This window comes from Aquarana catesbeiana, linkage group LG02 (assembly GCF_042186555.1).
Source record: "Aquarana catesbeiana isolate 2022-GZ linkage group LG02, ASM4218655v1, whole genome shotgun sequence".
Taxonomy (NCBI): domain Eukaryota; kingdom Metazoa; phylum Chordata; class Amphibia; order Anura; family Ranidae; genus Aquarana; species Aquarana catesbeiana.
The window spans coordinates 362,413,144-362,435,808 of record NC_133325.1 but is presented as its reverse complement, the minus strand read 5'-3'; the positions used below and the strand labels follow the sequence as shown (position 1 = coordinate 362,435,808).

The window sequence follows — 22,665 nt, the reverse complement described above, 5'->3', positions numbered from 1 at the left end:
ACGTTTTTGGTTGTAACATGACAAAATGTGGAAAATGTCAAGGGGTGTGAATACTTTTTCTAGGCACTGTACAAGCTTGTTGTCTTTGTTTCACATGTATTCCTACAGTATGTCTCTTCTATAATTGTAAAGAAAAATCTCTTTCTTAAAAAGAGTTCACAGATTCAGCCAAAAATACAATCTATATCCACATACAACTATATTGTAGTAAAACTGTTTTAATCCCTGCTGAGAGGGTTTGTGGCTGCTTTATTTTTCTTTTTTTTAATGGCTAAAAACAATTTTCAGCATGTTCGGAAAATAATGTTCTTGTAAAAAATACAGTGCCCGTAGACACTACACTCAAGTCATTAAATGTTGCTCAGAAAGACCAGGGCATTAGTGACTGGGTAAAAAACAAAAAATGAAATACCTTTATACAAATATCTCTGAGCTGAGCACGAACCTCTGAAACCAGCATCATATTTCTGCCATTTATGAAATTTTCACGGCACCAGTCCTAAGCATTAAAGAAAAAAAAATAGACTTCTTTATTCTTTTATAATATCAGATTACATTAGTCTACAACGTAAAAGTGAAGATCTGTGAATACTTAGCCACTCCTGTTACTACAGCCCCATAGTTGTATATCTGTAGTGTGAGATCTAAGGCGAGGAAATCATTACTGTGCTGCTCATTGTTCTCCATGTAGGAGGCTCTGACCTGAGAAATAAAGGCCCTGCCTCGATCAAGATGGCATCCTCAAAACAAGACATGGTAAGTCAGTAATGGCTGAAAGATCAGCAAGACCACAGGTAGTAACGGTGTCTAGTATTTGGCCCTCTGCCTACCTTTCTTCGGGCACAGCTTCCAGAGTTTAGTTCCTTTGTAAAGTGGTTGTAAAGTCAGAAGGTATTTTATGCATTAAGATAAAAAGCCTTCTGTGTGCAGCAGCCTCCCTTAGCCCCCCCTATACTTACCTGAGGCCATCTCGATCCAGTGATGTTGTGCGAGAGACTATGCTGTCCGGGACTCTCCCTCTTGATTGGTTGAGACATACAGAGGGCGCCATTGGCTGCTGCTGTTGTCAAAGTCAGTGAGCTAATGAGGAGGGAGAGGGGGTGGGGCCAGTCCATCTCTGAATGGACACACAGAGCTGCGGCTTGGTTCAGGTGCCCCCATAGCAAGCCGCTTGCTGTGGGGGCACTCAACAGGAGGGAGGGACCAGGAGTGCTGAAGAGGGACTCAAGTGGAGGTGACCCTGGTTAGCTTTCAATTATTCCAAAGCATACCAGAACTTGTTGGCACCCTTGGACACTAATTAAGATGAGGCTGTCCCATTTAACTGTGCTAGAGTTGGTTCCATAATGAATGTATGGATGGAGCACTGTATTAGTTGAATGCTTCCTGTGCTCTCTTGGGGTCTTGAGGCCAACCTAGTCTCTTACTGACATAATCCCTACTACCCCCTTCGTACCCAGTTTTAACTCTCCTGCCTCCATCCCCTTCAGATTTAGAAAAAAAAATGTATTTTAGAAAGTAAACAAGACACGTTTAGAATATACAAACACATAAAGAAAAAAGGTAGCACACGGATTATGCAAACACCCCCCAGGGTCAATAGGCTGTCACGTTGTATCGTATTTCCGGGAAAAAATCCTGTAGCAAGGAAACCACCAAATTAAAGCGGAGCGCCGCCGAAATTTTTTTTTTTAAAAGTCAGCAGCTACAAATACTGCAGCTGCTGACTTTTAAAACATGGACACTTACCTGTCCAGGGTGCCCGCGATGTCGGCACCCAAGGCCGAACCGTCTCTCCGTCCTCGGGTGCTTCCACCTCCATCTTCGGTAAGGGAATCAGGAAGTGAAGCTGTGCGGCTTCACTTCCCGGTTCCCTACTGCGCATGCGCGAGTCACGCAGCGCAATACGGATGGTCCCTGCTGCCTCTGGGTCCCGTGTGTTTCCCAGCAGGCAGCGGGGAGGGAGCAGGAAGTGGCGTAAATAACCGCAGATTCTGCGGCTATCTATGCCGGAAGTGGGTACAGATACAGATATACAGGTATCTGTACTCCCCTCCCCCCCGAAAGGTGCCAACTGTGTCACCGGAGGGGGGGAGGAATCTGATGGGTGGAACTCCACTTTAATGCTAGAATTGAGAGGAAACTACCCAATTTTCCAGAGAGTTGGAGAAAAAAAAAAACAGGTGGGAAAGAGCGAGAAGGGGAAAGGAGAAGAGGGGGGGGGCGGGGGTTAAACTCAGGGTTAGGTTGTCAAGAGATGAGGGGGGACCTTCAACCATTAGGAGTCACTTCAATGAGAGCCTTCCCTTCCTCAGAATAAATGAACATGTTCCATAGTGTCCAAGTGTGTGTGTAGGTCTCTCGTTTCTGCCGAGAGGTCAGAACCAAGTCCTCCATCCGGCTTAGTTCCTCAACCCTCCTCAGCCACAGCCCAATCGTCGGAGGCTGTGTGCTTCCAGGTGAGTGGAATGCAAGACTTGGCTGCATTCAGGAGGTGCCGGATTATTGAATTCTTGTAAACCTTGGTGGGAATAGTGGAGGCATGCAATAAGAAAAAAAGCTGGATCCTCGGGGATCCTGTGATCCGTGAATTTTTGGATAATCACATGGACCTCCCTCCAAAAGTCCTCCAATTTATTACACAACCAGAAAATGTGTAGCAACATCCCCTGCTCTTCTTGGCATCTCCAACACAGAGCAGAGGTGGTCGGGAAGTATTTGTGGAGAAGAGATGGTGTACGGTACCACCGAGTAAGAATCTTGAAGTTGGTTCGTGCAGATTGAGGATTTTAAGGTGAATCGCGTTATATTAGTTTGTTGCGTCTTCCTAAACGTTCTACCCAGATTTGATTCCCATTTCGCCAAGTAGGGGAGCAGAAAGCCTTCGGAAGGAGAAACTAAGAGGTTGCACATTGTGGAGAGGGCATAAGGAAATGTGCCACTTTCAAAGCAATACTCTAGTGTGGTCAAGTCGCGGCAGAAAGTATCAGGAGTAGGGCGAGTCTGTAGAAAGTGCAATAATTGCGAAGCCCTCCAGATATCCAGTTGAAAGGAACCATCACGATCCATCAGGGCCTGCAGAGAGGGCCAGGCTCCCATTTTTGCAAAGTGGGAAACTTGATAACTCCTGCCTCAATCAACATCTTAAATTGACCCATACGAAGGCCAGGAGAGAAACGGGAGTGACCAGGTATAGGGGACAGTAGAGACTTGTTCTATACCAGGCCAGAGTTTGACGTCACCGTGGCGGCACCAGTCTACAAGTCGTCCCAGGTGCGCTGCTTGATAATGTTTGTAAAGATCTGGGACCGCGAGGCCCCCCAGAGTGTTTATAAAAGGGACAATAGAGATCTCCTGATCCTTGGGGGTTTAGGAGCCCAAATAAACCCTGTGAACAGGGAATGGGCTTGTTTAAAGTATCTCGCAGGAATAGCAGTACACACATTTTGATATTGCATCTCCCAAACCAGGAGTGCAATCCCGAGTTCCACTTTTCAAGCAGAGCGCGCACAGCTTGTAAAAGGGGGGGGGGGGGGGGGGGAGAATAGAGTTCAAAAGTTTGGGAGAGGTCGGCAGGGATAAAGGTCCCCAGGCATTTCAGGGTTCGGTCGGTCCATCGAAATTTAAAGCTGAGCTGTAAGGATCGTATCAGGAAGGGAGAATTGTCCACCCCCAGAGTGGTGGCATAAATTTTGGAGATTAACAAGTTGGTCAGAGAGAATAGCATGTCATCGGCATAAGCCGAGACCTTATGTTGGGATCACGTGCCTTGTATATTAGGTTTCGTACAGACAGTGCAGAGGAAGGGCTCTAGTGTAAGGGCAAATAGAAGGGGTGATAGTGGGCATCCCCGTCTAGTCCCATTTGTGACCGGAAAAGGGGATGATAGAACACCATTCACCTTAACCTGTGCTGCTGGTGAAGAGTAATTACTCATTATTCAGCGAAGCATATTATCTCATAGGCCTATATGTCTCAGAACCGCAAACATGAACTGCCAGTTAATCCGGTCAAAGGCTTTCTCCGCATCTGTTCCCAAAAATACGCAGGGAGTCCGATATTGACATGCTGCATGGATCAAGTTCAGGACTTTAGTGGTGTTATCCCAAGCCTCCCTTGTCGGGATGAAACCCACTTGATCCAAATACACCAGGGATTGCAGATGCTGTTGAAGGCAGGAGGCCAGTATCTTGGTAAAAAAACTTCAGGTCTGCGTTTAGGAGGGAGATTGGCCTGTAGCTTCCGCACTGCATGGGATCCTTCCCGTCTTTAGGGATGACCAAGATAATAGCCTTCAGAGACTCCCTGCGAAAGGAGGCCGAGTCACCTAGAGTGTTGAGCATTTTGACCAAGTGAGGGCCTAGGGCGGGTGATAGTAGCTTATAATATTGTACCGTACAGCCATCCGGTCCCGGGGCTTTATCAGACTTAGCGGAGCCTGCCGCCTGCAGTTCCTATATTGTAATCGGGGCTTCTAGTTCTTGCCGAACCAGGGACGGAAGGTGAGGCATGCCAGAGTCCGCCAAATAATTGTCAATTCTAGGTTGGGAGGGGGATTCTAGGTTTATATTATAGAGAGAGTAGAAATCTTGAAAATACTGGGCTATTTGTTTCGGAAGAGTGACTTTCTGGCCTCTCGGGCAATATATCCGTGGAACATACGTGGTCGAGTGGTGGTTGCTTGCCACATTTATTGCTGAATTCAAAAAAGTATCTCCAACCTCTTTGTAGAGCCGCTTTAGCCCTGTAAAGGGGTCTGATACATGACTACGAAGACTCAGGAGTTCTTGTTCAGTGTCTGGAGAGGGAATGTGTTTGTCAAGAGCTTCGAAGCGTTGGATATCTGCAAGTAAGGAAGATAGTTGCGCCTCCCTTTCCTGCTTCATTCGGGCCCCATGTTTGATTACAAGATACCCCTTGTATCACTGATTTGTGAGCTTCCCAAACCACCCCAGGGTCACAGCCAGGTGTATCATTTACCTGGAAATACCATGCAATCTCCTTCAGAACGTCCGCGAAAAATGGCAGGTTCCTGAAAAGACTTTCATTCAGTCTCAATGTTCTGATACTTGAGTGTGGGGAGTCCATGATGTTGTATTTCAAAATAATCGGTGCATGGTCCGACCAGGTAATCAACCCAATCGAGGCTGCAACAAACGAGTGTAGCTGGCTATGGGGAATAAAAAAAATTATCTATACGAGTATATATTTTGTGTGGTGAAGAGAAAAAAGTACAGTCTCACACCCCAGAGTGCAAAAGTCTCCATACATCCACCAATTGAGCTCCATCAAGAGATTTTGAGATGCGCTTACAAGTTCCAGGAAGTATTGAAGAAAAACCTGAGGAAGTATCTACACTAGGTACTAGAGGGACATTGAGGTCGTCACCCAGGATTAACTGGCCCTCGGCAAATTCCAAAAGCTTATCCAGGGTATTTTTAACAAAGAGGTCCTGTTGCGCGTTAGGAGCATAGTAAGTGGCCAAGGTTACCTTGACACCACCAATTGTACCTTTAAAGGAACAGGGAGCGGCCTCCAGCATCTACGAGAATGTCCAAGCATGTCCATGGGACCTTTCCAAAAATCATAATAGAGACTCCCTTAGACTTAGCCAGGGGATTGGTAGCATGGTAAGCCACGGGATAATATCTGTTTCAGAGCAAAGGAAGGTGGTTATCCCTAAAATGTGTCTCCTGTAGAAATGCAACATCTGCACCCATCCTTTTCAGGTCGTGCAACAGCATACGTGACTTCTCTGGTGCATTAAGTCCCTTGGCATTTAAAGACACCAAACACAGGGAATCAATCTCAAGACTAATTCAGGGAGGGTAGGGGATCAAAAAAGAAAAGGTTGAACAAATAGAACGTGGAGCAGAGACAGAGAGAGTAAAGGGGAAAAACCTAAGGTAACTGCCCCAGCTAGAGCAGTAAGTGAAAAAAATACTAAACCACTCAGAGGTCGGCCAAGGGGCCATCTGGGTGCAGGTCTAAGGGGGAAAGTGGTTAAACACAGCCAAGGGTTGGATCCTTGGCACACTCCAGCAAACATTACATATGAACAAAGGTTATGCCATAAAGGCATTATAACGAACAGTAAACATAATATTGCAAAATCACAAAGCATAATATAAAACAACAATACAGAACAAAAAGAGCATTTAGTTTTGTGCCCTCCAACTTAGTTGTCTGCGGTAACTAACAAGGCATTGCTAACCCTGCCTTCCATTGTATGAGGAATAACCAAGGGTAACCTGCCTAAGGGACTGGTGTATCCATCCCAGTTCCATCCCCACACTGCAGTAGTCCTCCCTACATGGTCCCCCACGCAACCTGAACTAAGAGTGTATGCATTAGGGTAGCTGTGTACCCCATGGTGTTAAACAGCATGGGTGGCAGCACCGGAAGTGCAGTCCGCAATGTAGGGAGTCACTCTGATAGGACTAACTCCCAGACAGGAAAGGTAACCCTTCTCTCAACACGGTAGGGAGGGGAAGTGCTACTTGAAGTTATTGTAACTAGCAGGCAACTAGGGCTAAATCCAGAACCCAAAATGGAAAGAGAAGACATATGAAATATATGAAGAGTAAGATCTTCCCCTGTCATTTTTCTCTATCAGCGTGTGAACCGTGCATAAAGGGGACAATCTCAGACACATAGAAAGTACCATGTCAGCCAAGGGAGTCCATCCAAGGCAGGGACCAAAGACCCCCGTCATTGGTGGCCACACAAAATATTGACACTCTGGGCCCAATTTGGACATTTTCACTTAGGGGTGTACTCACTTTTGTTGCCAGTGTAGACATTAATAGCTGTGTGTTGAGTTATTTTGAGGGGACAGGAAATTTACACTGTTATACAAGCTGTACACTCACTACTTTACATTGTAGCAAAGTATAATTTCTTCAGTGTTGTCACATGAAAAGATATAATAAAAACTCACTTTTGTGAGATACTGTATATATGTATGTGTGTGATTCTGCCCAGAATGGCTGCCCTGTAGCAGTAAATCTGCTATAGGGCGGTCGGCATGCGGTTAATGACCTTTGAATGTGTATAATATAACACTGGCTGTGTGTGCTTATGTTACAGAAGTACCTCAGCTGTGTCTGAGGAACAATATCTTTCATTTATCTTTCACATACTCACCTGAATTTCTGTCCTAAATATGAAATAAAAAAATATGCTTGAGTAAGCAGTATTGTGTATGTGGCTGCCCTGCCACCCTGGACCACAGCTTGTGTTGGTAATCAATAAATATGACCCTGACTTTAGTCAGTTTTCCATAAAAAGTAAAGGTAAATTCTGCCTAATCTGGACAAGGGACACTTGCCTTATTTTTGCCCAGGCTTTTGAAAGCACGATAGATATTTAGTAAGGTGATATGGTCCCCTTCACTGGAGATGAACTTCTTGCGAGCTGCTTGTACGTCATCTCTTTTAGCAGGAGGATTATGGAGAACACTGTCCACTGAAAGCAGAGCCACAATAGTCAGGATTTCTTCCGTACAATGAAATTTTGGTGAAATGAGAATAGTCTGAAAAGGAAAGGAAATAGAAAGCAAAATTTTATAAGACAGGTTATTATAAATGTTTCTATTTATAATCTATGCACATTTTCACAGTGAACATGATGGAAGTCTAACACTGCACAGAGGGTAGTAGGTTTTTAGGGAGTTACCTTTGAAAACCGTGGCTCCAAAGGGAAAGCAGCCATCTTTCTTCCAAGTGGTGTGAGGATAATCTGGTCTTCCTTTCTCTCTACTGCACCTAGAAGATCCAGCTGATCGATAGCAGCATGCATGGCATCTAAAATATAAAAAAATCCCTTATTTACAATAAATGTTACACCATACTTCCTTTAACAATCCTCACATAAATGTTGTTCTAAAGAAATGGCATAAAGCACTGAAGATTTCCCCTTCCAAAATTAATTTGATTAACACTGGAATGTAATCAGACAGACAATCATGCCAGAGTTTGAATTTCTCCCGTTCCCTAAAGAAAATCGGCCATCTAGAACTGCCCATTTTCCACTATCTGACAATACAGTTAGATATTTCTGCACACTTTAAGGCAAAAGCAACAAAGAAACTTTAGATAGAACAAAAAATAGAGCAGAATAAAAATCGACCGCTTAATAATCCTTCACACAAAACTAAACTTTTTAAATCTGCTTTATTGTGTGTCAAAATATCAAGTAGTACAATCATACCTACAATCCAAAGACATAAAACCAGACAAATATAAAACTAAGCAAAATGGTGTCAAATGCAAAATGTTTACAAACACACAAGCTGCAACAGCACCCACATGGGACTACCACAGAACAGGTAAAGGGCAGACATATAGAAAGCACCGCTCCAAGTAGCTGTACTCCTCTTTGTACTTTCAACAGTAGGCATTACATAAAGTATGGACCACAGCTGTTGTGATACCTGCATGTCTTGAGAGTAATTAACTGCTTAAGGGTTTGTTTACACATGATAGCCTTCTGACCCAAAGGGCGTATGACAGGCAGTTAGAAGGCGTTATATATCACCTCCTCACAGCCCGTTCTAACGTCTTAAAGTCCGCACCACCGTGGTGGTTGCGGCCCAGCCCTTATTCATCTGAATGTGTCATGCTCGGGGGCAGTACTGCCCACTGGACATGATGTGGGCATAACTTTTGGCATTACAGTGCGGCCTTAGCATGTGTACACCTCCATCTGCTGCCTTTACAGCTTAAAGTGGAGCAATTGGCAGGTGGTAAAAATGTGGCTCAACCATGTGTATTACAATCCTAACTACAAATGTAAAAAAGGTGTAAGAGAAATTGCCTTGAATGGAGTCTTATGTAGTGTCTGAGTCACAAAACATTACCCATACTTTACGACATTTATTTTGGCATTTCTTGTCCTGCCCAAAGCTAGATACCAAAATATGTCTAATATTAATTTTACTTACCACAAAAGCCTTTTGAACATATCTATGCTGCATATTAAGGCCTGACTTTTCTTAATTGCATAGTTATGCTCCACCCACTGTCATCCTCCTGCCCAGCAAGATTGCGCTTACTGGCCACTGAATAAAACTCACTGGAAAGCGCAATGACAGTTGAAAGGGTTTGAAAATTAAGGATTAGAAAAGTCAGGCTCTAGTAATAAACTATAGCTAAATTGGAGAGGGGCACAGAAGAGGTTTCTCCAGCTTATAAAAGGAAATAACGTGTATTGGCTGGTTTAACCCTGTCGCTGCCAGGACCTACAGAACTGCTTCCAAATGGTCAGGTCCGTACGGCCCCGGCATTCCTCCTTCTGTTATAAGCTTATGGTCCCCTGTAGCTAACTTGCAGCCGCCAGCTTCCCGGCTTCAGGGCAGCCACAGGATCTTTAAAAATAGATGCATATACCCCCCACTCCTGTTGCTCCGACCCCCCTGCAATGCTCCTTCCCCACCAATCCTCCCAGCATCCACCCCCTTTGTGCTGCTGGCTGGCATTCCCTCCTCTCCCTCCTGCTGGCTGCAGCTTGGGGACAGGACACAAGCTGTCAGAGTGGAGAGCGGTGGAAGGGTGGGTCGGTAAACATGTGTTTACCCCCCCTTTCCTTCAATTGACACAGTCGTGATCACTACTGAACGCTCCTGTGTCAATTGAGAACTGAGCATAGTAAACCATGTTTACTATGTGTCAGTTTATGAATGAATAGGAGTCTATATACAGACTCCTTATTCATTCATGTACAGTGCAGCTCAGGCTGCAGAGAAAGGGACTGTCTACAGTCCCTTTCTCCAGCTTAAAAAAAGAAGCATCAGGGGGTCCATTTAGACTTCTGATCTCTCACCCCAACTGACATGAATGGGACTGCCTGCATGGAACACCTGGGCATCCCTGTGCATATAAACACGGACCTCCACTTTAGTATGCCCCATGTGAACGAGGCCTTAGTAGCAATTTAGCAGGAATTTTTGTAAATCATGTTGTGTTCGTGTGCACTAATAATGATTTTAATGTATTTTTAGTGAAACTAGCAATTTGATGAACATTTGCGCAACTATTACAGTAGCTAAAAAATCAGTAGCACTTTTTTTTTATTCTACAGGTCATGTGCTTTCAGAAAATGTATGATTTAGGGGGTCTTTTACAACCTCAAATTTTTAGAGAAAATTGTTTTTATTTACAGTTTTGCGCGCCTTCAGTTTTCACCATTTCATAAAAAGGCGCAATTTAAAAATGTACAATAATTTGTTATGTACTAACTCAATACAGTTTTAGCTTTTATATTTAGTAGGAATTTTGTAAATCTTTCCATGTATGTATCCACTAATAATGATTTTAGTGTATTTTTAGCGAAAATAATGTATATTTTGATAAACATTTGAGCAAATATCACAGGGCCTAAAAAAATCAGTAGCACCTTCCTTTTATTCTACTGGTCCTATGCTTTCAGAAAATGTATGGTTTGGGGGGGTCTTTCACAAACTCTGAAAGCAGTAAAGGGAAACTAAAAAAACCATGGTAAAATTGCAAAAACAGCCCTGGCCACCTAAGTTTAGAAGTGGAGTGCAGGGCCTAAAAGCTAAAGGGTTAAAGTTCAAAGACTTTCCATATAAAATGAGCCAAGTTTTATAGATTTTGCACACACCTGGAGAGGGCCTGGACATAAAATCAAATGTAAGAATATTCGGAACTCTCAGAACCAGAAGTTGCAGCATCACACTGGCTAGATTACACCTGTGCAAAAATACAAAACATTATTCACAATTAAAGAAACAGAAACAAGTGAGAAGACACGATCCACTGAATAAGGTACAAAGGGAAAACTCTCAAAGTCTTACACCAATAAAATAGTTTTTTTAGTGAAATTATTTTTTTTTATTGCGTGTGATAGAAGGCAGAATTACACATTTTAAAGGGGTTAGTAAAGGCAGAAGGTTTTTTTATTCTAATGCTTTCTATGGCTAAGACACAGCAGCGACGCCATTGGCTCCCGCTGCTATCAATCAAATTCAGTTAGCCAATGCAGAGAGAGAGGTGGTGGGCCCATTTCTGAATGGATACATGGAGCTTCGGCTCAGCTCGGGTGCCCCCATAGCAAGTTGCTTGCTGTGGGGGCACTCAAAGTGAGGGTGGGGGGCCAGGAGAGCTGAAGAGAGACCCAAGAAGAGGAGGATCTGCGCTGCTTTGTGCAAAACCACTGCAACAGAGCAGGTAAGTATAACATCTTTTTTTTTTTTCAATAAAAACAACAGATGAGACTTTACAGTCAGTCACTTTAAAGCAGTTGTATACCCCGCTTGGTCATTTTTTACCTACAGGTAAGCCTATAATAAGGCTTACCTGTAGTTAAATGAATATATCTCTTAAATCTGCATGGTTTAGGAGAAATGTAATCTGCATACAGCCGCTGACATCAGCGGTGCATGCGTCTGAAGATCCGGCGGATCGTGTTGGAACGGAGTGACGTCATTGCTGCTCCGGCCACTCACAGCGCTGGAGCCCCCGAACCCAGAAGACAACCGGCCGCGCTGCAGGAGCTTCGTTATAAGGAAAGCGTTTCATAATGTGCTAGTATAGTATGCAATGCATACTAGCACATTATTCTATTGTCTTGCAGTGTTTTTTTTTTCTCAGCGGTTTATTACTGCTTTAAGCATGGTCAAGATAACTAATCTGCAATGTTCCTGTCTCTCAGAACTTGTATTGAAAACAGCCAAACTGTCAAGGCCAGCAATTGAGAAGCAGGGTGAAAGATCAGTTCTCGATATAATAGATCAGGCCAATCTGGTAACAGCCACAGCGCGTCGGCTAACAAATAAAGCATACCATACTCAGTAAGGCCAATTTACAGCTATAAGAATGGGTTTGAATGCTTTTAATCCTTCAAAACAGATGAGGCAATATCTTCAGCTGAGGAAAGGCATTGAGAGCCTTCGAATCCAAGATGGAGCTGAAGGCCTTCTTTGGGTTACGGAACTGTACACAGATTTGAATAAAATAATATTTTGGTTGCATCATTGGGAAGGTTAATGTCCTGGTTTTAACAAATCTCCCAATGGCTGAAAGCATGTCCATCTGAGGTTGCTGAGACACAAGTAAATGCAAAACGCAATATTGAGGTGGAGGACAGAAGGGAAACTTTATTTTGTAACCTGTAGGAACAATCTCCTGCACCTAAATGCTGGCTATGTAAGCTTCCCAAATGTCCATTAAGGCCATTAGATACCCCTCCACCACTTGTGGATTGAACTGCTGGGGCGGACCTTCATGCTGAGTCAAATTTATCAGCAGGTTAAGAGCTCTTGGGCTGCCAAGAATGCTTTAATGTATGAGGGCCGGAGGGGAAGAAAACTTTTGGAAATTTGAACCCGACTTAGAAGATCAAAAGAAAAAAAGAAATTATGTGAAATAGGAAGGTGTTGACGTGCCACTAATCCTTAGTCTAAATCTAAAGCAACTGGATAAGTACTCTTAAACACAGTTGGCACCCAGCAAGATGTCACACAAAAAAATGTATTTGTCATCTGGTCAACAAAATCAATAAAATGAGGATCAACACAAGCAGAGCCTGTTCTTTATTTTGCAATTATGACCAGTTAGTTAAAGCGTTTGTTAACCCAAAAAAACAAAAACAAAAAGGATCCTGCTCCTTTAAAACATGTTATATGACAGTGCTTGGCCTGTGTCATTTGGCCCCCTGTAACACCTAAAAAACCTGGCTGATCCAGCCAGTTTCTCCCCACCCTCTGTAAACTGACCACGGCATATAATGGCTGCTGAGCCCTAACACTGTGGTCAGTTTACGTGCCTCCGTCATCAGCAGCTTGCCATCTGCTCTCCTCTCTGCTCCTGGGTCCTCTTCCTCCCCCCTCCATCTGTGTGTGAGCCACCCCTCCCCCTCCTGTTGCTCTCATAACACTAACCTGTATACACCATCAGCACTGCCTCCTATTCCAGTGTCCCCCTCTGTGAATGATTTATAAATATAAATGCTGTAAATACCTAATTTAAGAGCCGAGATTGCAATCACATGACCAACTAACTCTCTCTCCTCCTCCCCTCTAGACTGACATCAGCAGGGGAATCTCAGCCCTGCCCGCTGCATCTATCAGAGGACGAAAAGAGAAAGGTGGCCAGTCATGTGTTCGCAGCATTTATTTTTATAAATCACACACAGAGGGGGATACTACAGTAGGAGGCAGTGCTGATGGTGTATACAGGTTAGAGTAGCTTAACAACCACTTTAAAGAATGGTGGTAAGAAAAAGGGCCAATCCTGTTAGGGAGTAGATGGATTGAGGAAATGCTCAAAAAAAAAAATTTGTCAACAGGGTCCCTAAAGATGGAGCATCTTTGATAGAAATGGTCAGAGCCTTGTTAAGGTTAGACATTGGAAAGTCAACCTCTGGAAGAATAGACCATTTTGTAAAAAAATTGCCCTAGAACGGGGTAGAGTGCCTGGAATAGTTTACTGGCAAGGAATCGTTTGTATGGTTGTTTCAAATCATTCTTTCCAATGTCTAACCTTAACAATACACTGCATAGGGGATGAACAATAAAAACCTTGTGGAGACATTTAGTTCTATGAGAACCAAGGCCAGACACCATGGTAGGTGAAGTAACAGTAGAATCCTCTCATTTTTAAGTAGAACATACAATCTCGGTCAGAAAAGAAACAGTTTTCTTTGAATACATAACATTTTGTTTAACAGACGAAAAATCATCCATTTGTAAGATAGGAAGAGGAAGAAAGGGAAGGTTTAGAAATAGCCTGTGTCAGACATATTGCTTACATGCAAAAAGGGTATGTACCCAATCCCCAAGGAATACTTATGGCTCCACCATGACTAGGGGTTCATGTGGCAGGAAGGCTCTGTGAACACTTGTCACTGATGGCAGCTGCTGGGAATGGCTAAACTGAGACCTGGTAAAAGCTATGCACAACTGTTGAGGAGGCTATGAAGCCCAGGACTACAGAGCAGTGCTGAGAAACAGCCATCTGTGAAGAGAACTGCCTCAGAGACTCAGAACTTCCACAGATGGCAGCGTACAGACAGGAAGGGCTGTTACACATATCCAGTAAAAGCTGGCCTCTGGAGAAATGTTGGGAAGTTTCAAATGATAGTTTAGGCAGAAACATTGCCTGGCCACCAAAAAACAAAACAAAAACATAGCCCAAGGAAATAATAAAAAGGAGCGGTTAGCTCCAGTCTAAAAATGCCCATCCAGTTTACACTACAAAACAAGGGTGCTCCTTTGCTTCAGCAGTAGCCCCCCAGCTGCATCCTTGGCCTTCAGTCTAGTGTCCATTTCCTTTGAAGGTGGCAGTATAACCCTTGGTTGCTTCCTATCCATAAAGCTGTGTTTTTTGATGGATGATGGAGCAATAATGACAAATTCAAATATATTAGCCATCATTAAACCTTTAGGCATTCTTCAATCAAATCACTACTTCTTTGTATAGAGAGCTATGAATATGTTTACAAGCTTACCTCTGTATTTCTGGTACAGTCATTTTCTCAAGCTTCTCAAACTCATCTTCTGTATAGAGTCTATAGCATATCCCACTGTCCTCTCTACCTGCTCTTCCTGTACGCTGCCAGGCCTGGGCTTTTGATATCCTCTGCACTGCAAGCACTTCAAGACCACTGTCTACAGACACAAACATATATTTAAGTTAAAAAACAAGTCATGCTCAAGCCATGTATCTTATCTTGTAAAGCACTACACAAACAGTTGGTGCTATATAAATCCTGTAAATAATAATAATCATAATAATGTTAATCCTCTGCCTTTGATGTGCTGTAAAAATTCAATGATGAGGGCCATTAATGCACACATGGATTAAGGAGGCATATGTGGATACAGAATTAAAAGGGGAATATGGGGTAAAATCATAGTAATTTCCAGCTCCCATCTTCACCACTCGAAAGTACTCCTTGGCAACCGTTTGGACATGCTGCCTTCTACAGAATCTCCTTAGGTGTCAGTATCTTTGATACAAACTTGACACCCTTTCTGCCCAAATTATGCCGCTCCAGGATGCACTGGCAGTGGGTATTATTTCCTGCCTATAAATGCTGCTTAAAGCCTATGTGTGCATGGACACATAGGCTAACATGCAAAGGCGTTTAGAGGCAGAAAAAAAAAAAAAAAAACATGACAGACACCCCTAGAAGCAGCTATAAAAACTTCCTGTGTCCATTAGGCCTAATCATGAGGCAAAAAAAAAAAAAAAAATCTGACCCAAAAACTTTAAACACTCAGTCTGCGGTACAGGCATTCATACACCGTGGCACCAGAAATTACATTATGGGATGTGAATAAGGTCAATGCCTAATCTCCAATACCAGGAGCTGAAATAATAGCAGAGACTCTGGGTAGAAATGTAATGATTCTACAGCAAAAATCATTTGCTGGTAAGTTTACACCAATGGTTGTCTACTTATGAGCTAAAGGGGGCCTCAAATGCAGCCCCTGACATCACCAAAGGGCCTCACATAATGTTTAATATATGAAATGCTTGAAAGGACTGTCAGAAACTGCAGACCTAATAGTGGAAATGAGGGGCAGAGAGTGTGGGCATGCTACGATTTTTGGCTGGGGATATGCTGCAGAAGACAAATATGAAACTGGGAACATGTTTTCCCACTACAAACTGCTGAGGTCCAAGGGCCACTCATCATATACCACAGGCTAGGCACCAGGAGTTTACACCAATGATGTTCTCATGTTTAATCTCCAAATACTTTCTTACCTGGGTTTGTACGGCTTTGCTTTTACAGCAGCAGATACACTGGGTAGTACCAAAATACACTGATTTTGCAGCAAAAAGTATATGTGGATAGTTTATTCTATTAATAATGTTCTCATGTTTAATCTCCAAATACATTTTCATACCTGGGTTGTACTTCTTTGCTTTCACCATGCCTGTATCTACCACATATTTGATTCCTGTTATAGTGATGGATGTCTCAGAAATGTTAGTCGAAAGGATAACCTTGCGGTGATCCTAAAAGAGATCTAGAATTTAGTTTACGGATGAACGTGAAGAAATTACCATGATAATGCAAATGACAAATACAATGTACAAATAGTTCTTTTTACAGTGTGGCTCATCCTAGATTGAAGCGCCACACTCTGTACTGTGCTTAGATGCAATCAGGTTTAGGTTGACAGAAACATTTGCAAAAGAATACATGCTTTCCTGGTTGATCCTAAAATGTCACCAATAGTCTACTGTTGCTTTTTACTTACCTTGGGCGCATTCTGAAATACTCTAAGCTGTTGAGAGTGTGGTAAAGATGCATAAAGAGGCATTACTGTCATCTGTGGGCAGCCATCTGGAAGATGCTTTGCTATGTCTCTGCAGGTCTTAGTCATTGCTTCAATTTCTTCCTGACCGGTCAGAAACACTAGTATGTCATGAGAAGCAGGTGCCTCCTGCAGGAATAAACATTTAAGCATTACATGGAAACAATTTATCACAAGGTGTACAGTTGTGCAGTTTACTATTAAAGAGATTCTGTCACCAGACTTTTCATTTCTACAATCATCATTTTATAAAGAAAAGATATATGCATTTAGCATATTTTAGGCATGCTATTTTTACCTGTAAAGCCTCTCTTGTGTGGGCATCCAACAGGACTGAAACTGCTGCTTATGCGCTGTTATCTTGGAAGTGATGTCAACAGCCTCAGCAAACCTAGAGCTGTCATTTACATGACACTCTATAGTATTCCTCCATTCTACCCCCAGTGGGTACATAAAAGATTATGTAGGGAGGTGAGGAAAAGGATGGAGAACCTCGGCCAGCACAGAGAGCAATTAGACACTCCCACGAGAGACGAGGTCTATAACATGCAAGGAGAGAGGGGCTGTGCTAGGGAATCGACTCTACTGAAGCAGTCAGATTTGCTGTCAAGTTCAAAGGCACATTGAAATTAAATATAAAATTGTTTATGAAAAAGAAAAGAAAAAAAAAAAAAAAAAAAAAAAAGAGTTTAACATTTGATTTTTTTTTTTTTTTTTGTGTGCTTTACTTGCATTTTTTTAGGTTGGTGATGGGGTCTCTAACCAGCTGAAGACACTGAACATGCTACACATTTCCAAAAAAGACTTCATCCAAGTACATAAGATGTATGTAGCAATGTCCAGTCCTTTTGCCCCTCTGCCAATGGCTGAGTGAGCTGATGGGTAAGTTTTGGCGGAGAGGTCCGTCCCCCTGTTAGATCCCTGTACCAACATCGGAGTGTTAGTGCAGCGGATCTGACCGGAGCGGTCAGTTTTTTTCCATTCAATCCAACGGTGGTGCGTACTAGGCTTTAATTTACCCTAATCAGCCGTAACCAACTTCCTTCCGTTTTCCTGATGTTTTTTTTTTCTATTTCATTAACCATTAATATTTAAACAATTTTTTCATTTTTTTTGGTTTTATTTGTTCATTTGTTCAGAACAAACACAGCTCTGGTCCACAGGGGGTGAACAAGGGTGAGGGGGGAACTGGTTAAGGGAGAATTTTCCAAAATTATGTTTACTGCACTCTTAAAAAGGGCATCTGTGGCCACACATATCTGTTGCCTCCATGATAATACAGACACAATTTAGAGCCTAGACGTTCCAATACAAGAAGGTTTCTTCTGTATAGCCTACTGCTTTCTGCTTTCCTTTTTGCTAGAGAGTGTGATTGGGCCAATAGGAAGTCAAGAAGAGCAGAATGAGTTTGCCCAATTTTTTAGGTAATCCAGAAACTTTGCAAAATAAGTAAGTGATAGGGGTCACCAGGAGATGCCTGCTTAACCCTGTCACCACAGGTCACTTGTACTCAAAGAACACCATAGCCGCAGAAGGCAATACCCCCGCCACACGCCGTGGTTCCCAAAGTGTCTTAAGAACCAGTGGAGGGAAGGACAAAGTGTGTGAGGGAGCTGGTACTTTACATACCTAAAAAGGTGCAGCCGGGGAGAAGTGAAGCAGGAGCATTTCAATACATGAGCCACTGGAAAGGCAAGTATAGAGCCTGTTTATCAACTACAAGTGACCCTCTGGTAATAAAGTCACTTTAAACATCTATGCTATGAACCTCCATGTCTTGCTAGCTTGAAACAACCTTTGGTACATACTAGAGGTCGACCGATATGGGTTTTTCTCTGGCCGATGCCGATGCCGATATTTACAAATCGCGGTGGCCGATGGCCGATATGTGATGCCGATTTTTTTGGGCCGATATATTAGGCCGATTTTTTTTTTTTTTTTTACCTTCATCTCATAAAATCTAACAGTTAGACCCCTTTCACAATGGGGCATTTTCAGGCGCTTTTGGGCTAAAAATAGCACCTGTAAAGTGCCTGTCAAACGGCTCCCCTGCAGTCTCAGTGTGAAAGCCCGAGTGCTTTCACACTGAGGCGATGTGCTGGCAGGATATTAAAAAAAGTCCTGCAAGCAGCATCTTTGGAGCAGTGTATACCACCACTCCTGCCCATTGAAATGAATGCGCACCACTGTCGAATCGCCTGCAAAGCGTTTCGGCAGCAGCGCTTCAGGGGTGCATTTAACCCCTTCCTCGGCCGCTAGCTGGGTTATAAGCGACCTTCTAGCAGCCGAATAGCGCCGCTAAAATGACGGTAAAGAGCTGCTAAAACTAGCAGTCTTTTACCGTCAATGCATGCCCGCTCCAGTGTGAAAGCAACTTTCAGTGATACGGAAATTTTTTTACATTTAAACATTTATTAAACAAAACAAACCTCCAATCAGTTCACTTGTATGTAGAATTTAGATTAAAAAAATATTAAAAAAAACCTCTCTTAAATATTAAATACACAAAAACAGGTAATCAAAACTTCTGGATGGAAAAAAAATGGGCTAACTTTACTGCTTAGTTTTTTTTTTAAATTTATTAGTGTATTTTTTTTTTTAAATTACATTTGAAAGACCGCTGCGCAAATACCGTGTGACATAAAATATTGCAACAACCGCTATTTTATTCCCTAGGGTCTCTGCTAAAAAAAATATATATAATGTTTGGGGGTTCCAAGTGATTTTCTAGCAGAAAATACTGGATTTTTACTTGTAAGCAACAAATGTCAGAAAAGATTTAGTGATCTTTAAATGGTTAAACTGAGAACTTCTACACACGGAATTTAGTTCATTCAGAAGTGTAAACATTGTATCCTTCAGGTTCTTTTTATCAGATTTGGCAGGCTGCCCAGAGAGGGGGAGAAGTCGCTTCACACAGGCAACTAAACACTGACTTCTATTACAGAAGTCTTTTGCAAGTCGCGCTGAAGCTATATCGGCTTTTTTATCAGCACAATCGGCCGATGCCGATTAAGTAAAAAACACCAAATATCGGCCGATATATCGGCCGGCCGATATATCGGTCGACCTCTAGTACATACACAGGTCCATTCGACCCAAAAGCGCAGTCACCAGATACAAAATTTCAAAACACAGCTATGGACAAGAAACTGATTTTGTTCACATTACCTGGTGGATTTGGAAGACTGTAACCAGTGCAGCTTGGAGGTAATCACTTTGGGGCTGTTTGGTGTAGAAGACCTGAATGGGATGCTGCCTACCTTCCAGATACAGAACAGGGGCCCCATTAAAATACTCTGAAAACAGATCCACATCCATTGTGGCAGACATAATAATGACCTATAAAGAAGAGGAAGACAACAGTTTCAGGGGATTGTTATGCCACACTAAGACTTTGTTGCTCTTTGATTGCTCAGAATTAGGGGTAGACACAACAAAAAAAAAACACAAAAAATAATCAGATTCTCCTACCTACCGCAACATTTCTTTTTTTTTTTTTTTTTTTTTTTTTTTAAGTCCATCGAGTAGGAATGTAGCAAATCCAAAACATGTGGGTTAATCTACCTTCAGGAGGTTTGGAGTACTGTAGCTGGGAGTATAACCCAATTGTCCAAGAATCACTACATTACCGTGTCCCCCAATGGATGGTATGGAGAACAAGATTTTTGTATTTGCCATAAAATCTTTTTGCAGTCCATTGAGGGACACAGGAATTTATAGTAATTCTTAGAAATTTGGGTTTTTCTACAGGAGTCCAAACCTACTGAAGGTGGCAGTATAATCCAAATTTCTAAGAACTACTACATTCATGCATCCCCTTATTTTTTTAGAGATACGAATACAGACATGGAAACATTTCCTCTAATGTATACCTGTATGCATTTGGTATGTCATAGAGCAGCCATTCTCCGTGGCTCTGTTCCTCCAGAGGCTGCTAGAAGATCCTTGAGCTGTGAACGATTGACCTCCCATTTGATGGTGCCTGAATAGTTCCAGGGCCACTTGGCAGAGCCAGCTGCATACCAATGATCCCCTCAGCTATCTCTAAGGGCTCATTTACACTTGCTTTGGCTTCAACACACAATAAAGCGCCTACCGCTTCAACATGCTTTTAATGCTTCAATAGTCGGTGATGCTTCCATGATGCTCTTTTGAAGCTTGACAGATACCCTGTAAGTGTGTGCGGATACCTCATACTGGAAATTTCTCCAAAACAAAGCGAAGCTAAAGCTGAATTAAAGCCTTTTAAAAGCGTGCTTCAAGTGAGCTTTGTCATAGGAGTTCTATGGAGACTTTGAAGACGATTTGAAGCACCACTAAAGTGACATGGGGTATAATTTTTGAAGCAAAGCCGAAGCAAAGCCAAACACAAGGTGTAAACAGGACTGTAAGCTAACCATTTTATTTAGTGATAGGGGCTTTGACTGGCATTCAGAGAGCTTTAACAAAGCCTGTCCGATATCATGTTTTGAAGCAAGTGTAAACTAGTCCTAACGTTCTGTCCACCACTGTAACATTCTGACCACCACTGTAAGGAGGGCAGTCTTCCCACAGGCCACCAACGTAAGGGGCATTTTCCCCCACTGACTCCCTCAGCCCCCCCCTTTACTTATCGAAGCCGTCATTTGATCCAGCCCTGTGCACGTCTGCAGCTCTTCTCTCCCCTCACTTCTGGGTCTTGCTAGCTTTGCTGGGGCACTGGGAGCCATTGGCTCCCAGTGCTGTCAATCAAAGCCAGTGACGAGAAAGCAGAGGGAGGGGCTGAGTCCCGCTGTCTATGTCAATGAATGCAGCAGTGGGGCTCGGGTATGAGCAAGCATGAGTGCCCCCCATGGAAACTGGCTTCCTATAGGGACACTGGATAGGGGGGGGGGGACCCAGGAGCGCCGGTGGGGAACCCAAAAAGAGGAGGTTCCTGGCCATTCTGTGCAATTCCATTTCACAGAGCAGGTAAGTATAGACATTTTTGTTATGTTTTTTTTAAACATTTTTACCTTTACAATCACTTTAAAGTGTTCCTCTAGGGTAAAAATGTTGAGAAGTACAAAAAGAGATAACTTATTGCTCAATTCTACAAAAAGATATTCTAAAATGGCCTGGACAGATTTGTTGGTACCCTAGGAAAGATTAAAAATATTTGGATCAAAGAGTTATTGCAAACTGTTTTCCTACAATTATTATTACTAATTACCCTCAATCTTGTAATCAGTCTGTAGTCACTATGTTGTTTGGCATCAGTGTGTGCACCACACTAAACATGGATTAGAAAAAGGAAAGAGTTGTCTGAGGAGATCAGAAAAGAAATTATATATTAAAATGTCAACAGTTACGGCTATAAGACCATCTCTAGGCAGCTTGATGTTCCTGTCTTGCAAATATTTGAAAAGTTTAAAATTTGTGGGAATGTAGCCCACTTCACTGTACGTACCTACAAAAAGTAAAGTGAACCCCAGACTGAACAGAAGGATAGTGCGAATGACAAACAGACAAAGAGCCACAAGAGCTGAAACAATACAAGCTAGGGTTGTCCCGATACCGATACTAGTATCGGTATCGGCACCGATACCGAGCATTTGCCCAAGTACTTGTACTCGGGCAAATGCTCCCGATGCTTCCGCCGATACCTTGACTGTCAGCTGTGATCGGCGCGTGGGGGAGTTACAAGATTCTCCCCCAGCGGCTTTCACCAGCTTTAGTGACAGACAGCGGTGATCGCTCACAGCTGACTGTCACTGCATCCTCCTCCGTGCCCCCTCCTTTCCTCTGTCCTTCTCAGCTGTCCCCTCCGTTCTGCTCTTATCTGTCCTTATCTGTCCCTCTCCGCTGTCCCCTCGTTCTGCTCTTATCTGTCCCCTCCGTTCTCCCCTTCAGTTCCTCCGTCCTCCCCCTCCTTCCTTTGTGTATGGATAGAGTCAGCTGACTCTGTCCATTCACATAACTGAAACATTGTAATCTTCTGTGATTACGATGTGTCAGTTTATGAATGGAGAGAAGCTGCGGTCTTCTCTCCATTCATTGTCAGTGCAGCTGACGCTGCAGAGAAAGGGACTGGGGATTCTCTATCCTCTGTCTCTTTCTCTGTCTCAAGGAGGAGATATCAGAGGTCTGTTAAGACCCCTGATATCTCACCAAAGCCCCCCAAAAGGGCTGATTAAAAAAAAAAAAAAAAAACAATAAAGAATAAAAGAAATATTATTGTAAAAAATAAAAATTGTAAAAAAAAAAAAAATAACACACACATACAACGTTCACCCCCTCCCCCCCCCCAAAAAAAAGCAAGCACTGTTAAAAAAAAAAAAAAAAATGAAAAAAAAAACACTGTCACGTGACATTAAAAAAAAAGTATCGGTAATCGGTATCGGCGAGTACTT

General features: G+C 42.8%; 1 protein-coding gene across 1 annotated transcript in view; it reads right to left on the bottom strand.

The window, feature by feature from the left end:
* Window positions 1-22,665, bottom strand: part of DHX33 (DEAH-box helicase 33) — a 45,587-nt gene that overhangs the window by 6,566 nt on the left and 16,356 nt on the right. The window contains exons 4-11 of the mRNA XM_073615063.1: window positions 19,463-19,633; window positions 16,235-16,420; window positions 15,878-15,989; window positions 14,470-14,629; window positions 10,624-10,712; window positions 7,678-7,805; window positions 7,331-7,534; window positions 413-499 (exon numbers count right to left, since the gene is read on the bottom strand). Of these exons, the coding sequence (XP_073471164.1) occupies window positions 413-499; window positions 7,331-7,534; window positions 7,678-7,805; window positions 10,624-10,712; window positions 14,470-14,629; window positions 15,878-15,989; window positions 16,235-16,420; window positions 19,463-19,633 (1,137 nt within the window). The remainder of the gene's footprint in view (window positions 1-412; window positions 500-7,330; window positions 7,535-7,677; window positions 7,806-10,623; window positions 10,713-14,469; window positions 14,630-15,877; window positions 15,990-16,234; window positions 16,421-19,462; window positions 19,634-22,665) is intronic.